The sequence below is a fragment of the Hibiscus syriacus genome, unplaced genomic scaffold, assembly GCF_006381635.1.
Source record: "Hibiscus syriacus cultivar Baekdansim isolate YM2019G1 unplaced genomic scaffold, ASM638163v2 tig00003096_pilon, whole genome shotgun sequence".
In the NCBI taxonomy this organism is placed as follows: domain Eukaryota; kingdom Viridiplantae; phylum Streptophyta; class Magnoliopsida; order Malvales; family Malvaceae; genus Hibiscus; species Hibiscus syriacus.
Genome location: NW_024061961.1, coordinates 681,972 through 692,753, shown reverse-complemented (window position 1 = coordinate 692,753; position 10,782 = coordinate 681,972). Strand labels below are relative to the sequence as shown.

The window sequence follows — 10,782 nt, the reverse complement described above, 5'->3', positions numbered from 1 at the left end:
TTATCGGTGTTAGAATGACATCTTTTTAGAAAAACAAAATTTTCACTAAAATGATATCGTTTTACATCTATATAATAATTCATTTATAACACCGTTAAATTTATTTATAACATCGTTAAGTGAAAAACGGTTAAATGACCAAAAATAATAATTACGTCAAGTTCAATAAAAAAATTGAACGGATTTAGATTACATTAAGTGAAATAAGAAATAAAACGAAGAATATTACCCTATAAAATAAATATTTTATGATAAATTTACGCTTGGAGTTTTGCTTTGGTTAACAATCGACAATTCCCGGCAGTTAATTATTATCTTTATTTTTGTTCTTCAATCTGAAAATATCTGCATTATAAAAGAGATGGCCTTTTTTATTCGACAAAGTAGCCTTGCGAGACACTTCCGATCTTCTTATCAGGTATAAAAGTACATATTTTTTATGCGTGCATAGAGTTTTGGTGGATCTTCGCTTAATTTGTTAACGCCTCTATGAAATTCTCAACGAAAGCAGAATACAGAGGGTTCCATGGCTGTGCCAAGTCGAGCTTTTCATGTTGAGCTTGGGGATCGTGAGAAAGCTGTGAGTTCCCCCCTTTTCTGTATTTCTTTCGTCGTTCAACTTTCTTCATAAAAACCTATGTTTTTCCGTTTTCTTTTTTGCGTCTTTGCTCTTTTGATTTGCTTTAATAGTTTCCATCTGGTTCAGCTCGAGGTGCTATAAGGTACGGTTTTGGGTTTTATAGTGTGACTTCATCTTTATGAGTTTAGCCATATTAATTGATGGAGCAGACGGTAGAAGGATGAAGGGCCCTCATTTGAAAAGATTCTCTATGTTAGTTTCCTTCAATTCTTTTTTATGGTGGATTTCTATTTTTTTTATAAGTTTTTATGTTTAGCTACTGAGTCATGACATTGGATAGGAATGATTCTGATCCTTTATTCAGTTTCCTTTTTTTTTTATGGCTTGGAGGGGAGAGGTAGAAATGATTAGATTAGTGCTTCAGATATGTATATATTTGTACATATATTCTTAAAATTGATGCTCTTGTGCCATACTTGATATTGTTGATATGGAATACACCGTTTAGCTCTTGGCAGAGGACCCTTCGCTAAGACGATTTAAATCTTATAAGAAGAGCGTGTGGCGGCTGAAGAGAATTGGGGATGTTCTGACGATTGTGGTTGTAGCAGGTGAGGCTACTTTTGCTATAAGTTGAATGAATTGGCTTATGAATATAATTCCAGAAGTTGGATTTGATTCTCTAGTATCCTTTTTATATGCTTTTAGACATAATCTAACTATGCTCCAAATGCTTATTATGGTTTGAATTGATTTTTGGTAATTTGGACATCAGACTTGATTGCAGCCGGAAATGTTCTTTCTTTTGCATTTTTAGTTGTCACTTTCCCCATCTTTGTAGAAGGGGAAAAAAGGCTAGAAATGAAACAAAAATTATGCAAGATCACTTTAAAAACTTAATTTTGAATGATGCGACCTATTTGGAATTTCATCCTTACCTTATCAATGGCTTGATTGTAGAATTAATTTGGTTAATGACAGCTCTCCCTCACACCTTCTTCAATGGGATTGTGAAATTATGAACCAGGTCATCAACAAAGACAGCGTGTGGAATCAATCAATCTTAATAGATTTGATAGATTAGATAGTGTTTCAGTTTCTAGAGTTTGATGTATCAGACCCTGCATAAGATCATAAAGAAATATAGTTGTTACTGTTTAAATACTCCATGACTAAACTTCTTGTATGATCGTATTATATTTGTTTATTTCAGGGTGTTGCTGTGAAATTTATGTGAAAGCAACACTGAGAGAAGAAGCTCGGAGCAATGTGAAGTATGGTGGTGGAAACAAATGAGGTTGTGCGTGCTTTTGATTATGTGCCAAAACAAAAAAAAAATGTATGTCTTGGCAGCGTTGTTTTTGCTTTTAATGATTTTGGCTAATAATAAATAAGCAAAATGGACGTGTTGCGACATTGTTGAAGACACAAGTCAGCTAATTTCTCAGGTTCTCATCTGTCTAATAAAATTGTTTTTAATGATGATTCCAGTAATTTTACAAAAAAACAATGCCCTGGGTTAGGAGTATGCACAATGACATGAAAATGCCTAAAATTTGCTGCTGGGTGCTATTCAGTGTGTTGGTTATCATCATCATGATGTCAAACCGACAGATCTGATTGCATTCTAGCAAGTTCTTTATTAATGTAATACCGGATTTCGGTGTTAGGTAAGAAATTCCTTGATCTGTTGATCAGCACCTGGTAGATTCACCATGAATGTAATCAAGAACAGCAATGACTCCGGAAACAAAAGCTTGATCGATTATGGGTTTCACCATTACGTTATAAAGACCTTTACTTGCCATCAACGCCTCTGCTTCCTTCTTGACTACGAAACTCAGATACTATGTTATAACATTGACATATATGAACTACCTTAGCAACTATGTTGACTACGGAATCAATTACGCTGCAATCTCTTCCGTGGAAATAACCTTTGATCTCGTAGATCCAGTCCTAGCTGCTGCCTTTTGGTTAAGTGGAGATTCTTATGGCAATGGCATTGTTCTTTGCTAGACATGAACGAGACTCCTTTTAGGTGAAAACCAACTTTTTTTTTCATCATTCGTAGTCGAAATCGTAACCTTTACATTTTTTATGTATGCTTAGTGCCTCAAATATCCCTCCATGGAATACAAGAATCAACAACCATTAGGCTTTAACTTATTTAGCCTGCATCTATATATATGCCATGCCCACTCAATTATTAAAAAAACATCCGGAGAGTAATTTTTGTTGGGTTGGAGGATAAAGAGTTCAATGTTCCTTGAGTAAGATTTTGAGTTTGAATCTTATTGATCGAGTAAAAAACTTAGACCCTTGTTTAGGCATCTGATCCAACTTGAATCCTGATATTATAATTAAGATTCACATGATCGACTAGACACTAATTTAAGAATCAGAAGAAGAATAAAGGGTTTGAAATTGTTTTGCTTCTATGTTGAAAGATTAGACAAAGTTGTAAAATATGTATCGGTAAGCGTTGTGGATCGAGTAGTTTGCAAGTAGAAGATGAGGATAACAACTAGAGATGATAACGAGTCGGGTAGAATCGGGTTTTGGTCAATAATACTGCCCACACCGGTGAGCCCTGAACAGGCCAAAATAAATGGAAGAGCATATGGCCAATGGTTCTTACACATGACAAGTACGCCATTATAATCTTCTTTGTTACTCTTCAAGATTTTAAGCCTTACAAATATTGTTACTATATGTGGATTACCATTTTGTTTATTCTTGCAGTGGTCAACTATCTGTTAGTACCAAATTTGATATGAGAAAAAAATATAAATATTATAAATATTATAATAAATTTTTTAATTGTGATAATTATAAAAAAAATTAGTTGGTTGGCGTTGTTTGCACATATTGCGGTGAGGTTATTGTCCTCGTACACAATAAAATTGTTCGAAGTTTGCAACTAAATTGAGAAGAAAGTGTAATTGAAATATATATGCATCTCTTTGATGGCACCCATGTTTTTGCTACCATCATCAATCCTACCGATCTGAGTTCCACCGCGAGTATCATGCATCTCAATGGCAGATTTTTTCAGTTCCTTCGGTAATAATTGAGGATGATAAACAGATCAAAAATATATTTTAAACATTTATCTTTTTAATTACAAATAAAAAGTCTGAAATTTTGAATATTTCAGGTATGACTATAAATGAGACGAGACATATCGTGAGTTACTCGAGATCGACTCGATCAAAACTCGATGAATATTCGACTCAAATTTTTCATAAGCCGAAATGAGCTACTTTCGACTTGAAAAAGCTCGTGAGTGACTCGAAAATATAATATATTAAGATTTTATTTTTTAAAAAAAATATTAATAATATTAACATCTATGTATTGATTTAAAAAAAATACAGTGTAAAATTTTCATGTATTTAAGGTTTAGATTCGAGTTTGAATTTAAGGCTTTAATCGAGTTAAGTTTAATAGATTTTTTTCCTTTTAAGCTTTTACGAGCTTCAGTTAATGATTTCGAGTTTGAATTAAACTCAAAAATTCGTGAGCATACAATTTTTTAGTTTAATTCAAACTCGAAATCATCTCACGAATTTTTGAATCGAGTCAAACTCCGTATCAAAATTTTCGGGTGGAATCTCGACTCATTTACGGCACTAATTTCAGGAATGGAGTAGGTCAACCCTTTCACTAAGGAACAAGATTGGTTGTGGCTAAAACAATAAATATTTTTTTATGTTATACTAACAACTAGTTGGTCTAGTAGAATAAGACACAAAATTCTTTAAACAATATCAAGAGTTCGAATCTTTGCATTTATGGATAAAACAAATTGAGTTAGAAATATCGTCTTTACCTTTGCAGTATGTAATCCGAATTAATCGATTTATAAATTAGATATTCTTAACCTAAACAGCTCAATGTCTACTCGAACCCATGTTTAAAAAACCAAAGTTGAGCTTTTAGAATATAATAATAATAATAATAATAATAATAATAATAATAATAATAATAATAAACAATTGATTCGAATTTCATATGCAACCACTCCCTTTAATATTTTCTAAAATTGTAGTATATGTCAATATAAATAGCTGTAACATGGACTATAGTAATTATTATTTCCTTGCACTTAGTATACAACTGGATTGGAATAGAAGTTACGTGGGGGATTGGAATTTGGATCACCAAAACCAGTACCAAGATTGTGACAAATGGTTAGGGATGCGCACGGGAGCCTAATTTGATGAGTTTCGATCCATTCTAATTTGATCGGGTTAGATTTTCTAAAAAAAATTGTATTTAGATCGGATTGAATTTTTTAGAAAATATGTTAGTGTCGATTGGGTTTAGGATAAAAATAGTTGATCCGACTCGAAAAATAATATAAATTTACCTTATATATTTAGAAATAATTACAATAATAATCATCTATATATTATTATTTTTAATTAGATTCATATTTTTATTGAATAAAAATAATATGTTTTTATAAATATATTTATTTTAAGTTATGTCGGTCGAGTTCTGATTTAATCTCAAAAGATCGAATGGAGTTCAGGTTGGGAGAAGTCACCCCAAAACTCAAGTCGAATCAGATTTCAGGTAGAGAGTATATATTTTCATATCATGTAATACCCCAAATATCAAGTCAGTGACTTTATTGAAAAGATTTAAAATTGGAGGATTAATTTGAATAAATGATAAAGGATAGGAAATGATTTAGAAATAGTGTTTAAGACCAATTAGTAACAATAGATGAATAAAGAGAGCATTTTGGTCCTTTAAGGGGAAATGGATTTAAAATTCATTTTATTAGGGATTTAAGAAGGGAAAAAAGGGAAAGTTAAAACTAAACTAAGTCATATCTTTTTTCTTCTTCTTCTTCCCGTGTTCACGAGCTCTCCCCATAGCCAAGGTAAGTTTTCTTTGAGTTAGTTTATTCTTTAGTTTATAGACAAGTTTTGAAACCTTAAGTGATATAGAGGCTTAAGGAAAGTTCAAGAATGATTAAAACTAAGTGATTTGTGAAATATTTGAGATTGAAGGAAATGGGTGTTTGAATGATATGTTGGAATATGAGTTTTTATTGATGTTTACTAGTATATTTGGCTTGTCAAAGAAGTAAATAAGAGATCAGAAGCCTTGTATGTGATTAAAAACATGTTAGAAAAAGTGGTATGATTCTTAGTTTGAGATTTTTTTTGGAGATTTTAGATGTTATAAGGAGCTAAATGAAGGAAAGTTAGTTGGGATAAGTAAAGAAGAGTTTAATAGTATTGTTGGAGGTAAAAATAAGGGAATTTGACCAAATTTGGGTAAAAATAGAGCTGAAAAATAGAAAATCTGGGTAAGGGTATCGGTACTGGAAGAATAATACTGATACTATAGCTTTAAATTTAGGGAAATCAGATGAACAATATCGATACTGATGCAATTAGTATAGATATTGATGTGGGTATCGATACTATGAGGAATGTATCGATACTATGGATTCCAGAATGCAGAAATGGTATTGATACTGCAAGGGAGTATCGATACCATAGTATAGAAGTATCGATACCATAGTAGGGGTACCGATACTATTGAGTCTGGAAAATTAAAATAGGACGAATTTTGAAAGAAATTGAATATAATAGTATTTTTAAGTATTATTAATAGTATAAATGTTAGAGGGTATACTAACATTGGTATGATATGTGTATTTAATAGGTACTTGTGTAGATCGTAACCAAGCTACCGAGTCGAGCAAGAAAAATGGCAAAAATAAAGTTGTCGAATAGTTGGACATCCCTAAAGCATACTAACGAGGCATACCAGGTGAGTGCATTTATTATGTACATTAAGAGTTAAAAATGTATGTGGTTAAAGGCATATGTTGCATTTGTATATAAGTACTATGTGTACTATAGGCACTAAATGTGCAACCCACGGAACTCATCATATGTTTATGAACGGCCATATAGGCACTAAGTGTACAACCCACGGAACTCATCATATGTTGATGAACAACCGTATAGGCACTAATGCACACACGGAATTCATAATGTGTTTATGAATGACTGTATAGGCACTAAGTGTGCAACCCACGGAATTCATCATATGTTGATGACCGACCGTATCAGCACTAAGTGTGCAACCCACGGAATTCATAATATGTTTATGAACGACCGTATCGACACTACGTGCTCATCTCAAAGAAATTATAATGATTTGAAAATAATGAATTTGTATTTGATAGATATGATATAATGATGTATTGATCTCACCTCACTAGTATTCTTGTCTCACTAAGTAAATACTTAACGTGTGTTTATTTCACGCGTAGGTTTTAGCAAGCAGAGTAAGGAGTGCATCTGACATCGTAAATCGAGAGTCGCCTCATCATTAATTGTATTACAATTATGTCTATTTTTTATATTATTAGTCGGCATGTAATAGAATTATAATAATGCTCTGAAAAATATTTGACTTATAATGATATAGAAAGGATAAAATGTTTGAATAGTAAATTTTTGTTTATATACTAAAGTTTAATGAATATTTTTATTAGTATTATATTAAAATATTTTATGAAAAGAAACAAAATTTTACGGGTTTTCAAAAGAGGAAATGTTTTAAAAGTGATGTGATATCTGTATCTCGTGTACGGAAAGGTATACGGGAAATGGGTGTTACATATCAGGTCTGGTTAAATTGACCAAAAACCCGACTCGACCCATACGCATCCCTATAAATGAAACATCAAAGTATGTTTAGAATTATGACATAATAACAAAATCACCCTTAATGTTTGCATAAATGATCACTTTGTCCCATCTTTTTTTTGAGCATTTAACCCCAAAATTTTATTTTAGAGCAAAATGTCTCGTAAGTAGATATAAATCATTAGTTAACTAACGATCAATTCTTTCTATTAATGTGTGATGTCGATGTGTGATGTCACATCATCAAAAAATATTATTGAATTATTTTTAAATATATTTTTATAAGTATATATGTAATTAATTATAATTATAGTTTACTCTAAAAATAATTTTTGTTGAAGTGACATTACACGTGGACTTATCACGTCGTATGAAACAGTGATATTTTACTATAAAATAAAATATTAAAACTGAAATACTTAAAAAAATAAAAATAAAATAAAAGACCAAGTAACATTTATGTAAACGTTGAGATATTTTGTTATTATTCCTAGAATTAACTTGCTTCCCAAAGCCGAGACAGGTTGGTGAGTTTGTGATGAATGAGAATTTAACCGCATCTTCACCCTTTACACGTTGCGCATTCTCTATCATTTTCCTTTATTTGCAACATTATTATTCTTAGGTATAGGGGTAAAAAAGACATTAGCCTTCTCATGAGGTGTGCATTCGATTCTGTTTCAATTTTTTAATAAAAGATTAATTAAATTATAGTACATATGCTATCAATTTTTTTTTATAGAACCTGTTGTTTAAAATTGAATAATATGAAAATTGGATTTTTAGCTTGATTTGATTCAATTTTGTTAATTTTACAGTTTTAATTATTTATCATTTTTCGAATCTAATATCTAAAGAAAATAAACTTCAAATTTAAATGAAATACAAATATATAAATTTAAAATTAAAAAATATTATTTTCTAAGATTTTATTTATTAAAATTTATCCTATAATAAATTCAAAAAAATTGTTGAACTATATTTTGATATAACAATTAAGGCAAAATATTTTTGGTCTTGAATTGAATTTATTCAAAGTTTTTCAAAGTTTTCAAAAAAAATTCAAAGTTCATTTAAAGTGGAATTTAGCACAAAATGATTTTCTGGACAAGTAGTACCGATATTGTTCTTACAATATCAATATCTCATGAACAGTACCGATATTGTTCATATGGTACCGATACCAAAGGTAAGGGAAGTATCGATACTCACTAGGTAGTACCAATACTACCAACTTTGCTCAAATTCCATAATGCAAAAATGGTACTGATACCCAAAGGGTACTGATACTACTCTATATAGTAGTATCGATACCATCAGACCACAACGGCTAGTTGATTTAAATATAACAAAGGTAGTACCAATACTCCCTTTAGGAGTACCAATACCCTCTATTCTAGGCAGCTTTATTTTGCACGAAAATTGATCCCCAACGGCTAGGAACGGCCACAACAACATTCCAACACATAAATACAAGTTAAGGACACTTGAAGAAGGGTTAAAAACACCTATCCAAGCAATCAAACGCAAGAGAAGAGTTTTTCATTCTTATTTTTATTTCTCTTGTAAATATTGTGTTTGTGTGAACTAAATTCTTGTAAACACCTTCATTTTTAGATGTTTTATTTGTTTACATTCTTTTTCCTTGTAAAAGGTTTTTGGTTCTACATTAGCAAATTCAAAAGATAGGGAGTTGTAAAGGTTATATCTTTGTCCTTGAAAAGAAAGAACAAATTAGTGAATTTGTTAGAAAATCCTTAATGAGGAGCTAAGGTAGTGGATGTAGGCTTGGTTAATAAGTCAAACCACTTTAAATCCTTGTGCCAAAGTTTTCTATCTTTTGTTCTCCTTACTCCCTAATCACATTTTTATCAATTAACCCCCTTTACACTTTTTCGATTATTCAATTGAGCCTCTTAATAATCCCAACAAATAGTATCAGAAATTGACTCATTAAAAGGTTTAACCACCTTGAGACAATCCTCGAAGAAGCTCTACCGATTCCCGACATAACCGACAAAGAAATGGCTTCAACCTTTGGTGCCTACTATATTGAAGATTCACAACCGGTCAACAAGCCACCCAACTTCAATGGAGCAAATTATGCCTATTAGAAGAATATGATGATTCTCTTCATTCAAGCCAACGATCTAGGAGCTTGGAACTCTATCGTGAAAGGCTACATCATTCCAACCAGCGAAATGGATGATTGGAGTGATGGAGAGAAGAAGAAGTTCCAATTTAATGCTAAGTCTATGCACATTCTCTTTTGTGCATTAGGCCCGGATGAATATGGAAGAGTCTCCTCTTGTTACAATGCCAATGAGATATGAGATAAGCTCCAAGTCACTCATGAAGGAACAAATGAAGTGAGGGAAACCAAGATAAGTCTTCTCAACCATAGCTATGAGAATTTCAAGATAAAACCCGATGAAGACATCAAAGCTATGACGGATAGATTTTTCGTGATTGCCAATGGTCTCAAGGGATTTGGAGAAGTAATATCCAATGAGAAGCTTATGAGGAAGATGATCTACTCTCTTCCAAAGTATTGGCAATCAAAAAAGATGACAATTATCGAAGCTAGAGACCTAAAGTCTCTCACTCTTTACGAGCTAATTGGTTCTCTTCTCACTCATGAGTTGATGGTGAAGGAAGAGGAAGACGATGAAGAAGAAGAGATGGCTAAGCTCTTCAAAAAGTTCAAGAGATTCATGTATTCCAAGGGAGTGAAACATGAATCAACCAAGAAGATAGGTCCCCTGGTGTGCTTCAATTGTCAAAGAACGGGGCATGTCAAGTATGAATGCCCTCTCCTAAAGAAGAAGGGATCATCAAAGAAAAAGGCATTTGTGGTAGCTTGGAGTGATAAAGATGACTCCAATGATGAAGATGAAGTAGCCAACCTATGCCTCATGGCCATCGAAGGAGATTCAATGGTATCTTCTAACTCTAATGATTTAAATTCACATTCTTTTGATGAGTTACAAGATGCTTATAGTGAGTTGTGTTTGGAATTTGAGACCATGAATTCCAAATATAAGAAATTAATTTCAAAACTCAAAATTGAAAATGATTTGGTTTTGAAAGAAAAAATTGATTTTGAAAATCAAAATGAAATTTTGAAAAATGATTTAGAGTTTTCAAAAGTCAAAATCAATAATTTAGAGAAAGAGAATTTTGATTTGAAAGTTAAGTTTGAGAGCTTAATAAAAGAATTAATTTCTCAAAACAACTCATTGTGTTTAAAAATGACAAAATGCTCACATTGTCATTTTATGGTCATTTGGAACATACTTGTCTCATAAAGAAAAGAAAATCTTTTAAATTAGACAAGTATGGGTTCCTAAGGGAACAAGGGGTATTGAAACTAACGTCCAAGGATCCAAATCAATTTGGATACCAAAATCCAAATAAATGTCTCTTGTAGGTGTGTGTGTGAGCAATGGTGATGAAAATGAAGAAATTGAGATGCTCTAGCCACACTTGAAAAGGAATGGGTAACTACTAAGCTTA

The 10,782-nt window shown here is 31.9% G+C and overlaps 1 protein-coding gene across 2 annotated transcripts; it reads left to right on the top strand.

Moving 5' to 3' along the window:
* Positions 1–269: 269 nt before the first annotated feature.
* Positions 270–2,070, top strand: LOC120174489 (succinate dehydrogenase subunit 7A, mitochondrial-like). Of its 2 annotated transcripts, none has more exons than XM_039181317.1 (4): positions 270–418; positions 515–580; positions 1,089–1,191; positions 1,794–2,070. In XM_039181317.1, exons 1-4 carry the CDS (start codon positions 362–364, stop codon positions 1,874–1,876), a joined length of 309 nt encoding a protein of 102 aa, XP_039037248.1. In that variant the 5' UTR covers positions 270–361; the 3' UTR covers positions 1,877–2,070. The 2 variants fall into 2 exon arrangements, with proteins under 2 accessions (XP_039037248.1, XP_039037244.1); XM_039181313.1 differs by having other exon boundaries at positions 512–580.
* The last annotated feature ends 8,712 nt before the right edge of the window (positions 2,071–10,782 follow it).

Excerpts from the sequence above, each read along its gene's own strand:
- LOC120174489 (XM_039181313.1), top strand. The coding sequence starts at position 362 with ATGGCCTTTTTTATTCGACAAAGTAGCCTTGCGAGACACTTCCGATCT. Across the intron at positions 419-511 it reads ACTTCCGATCTTCTTATCAG|AATACAGAGGGTTCCATGGC; the intron begins GTATAAAAGTAC and ends CAACGAAAGCAG. Across the intron at positions 1,192-1,793 it reads GACGATTGTGGTTGTAGCAG|GGTGTTGCTGTGAAATTTAT; the intron begins GTGAGGCTACTT and ends TGTTTATTTCAG.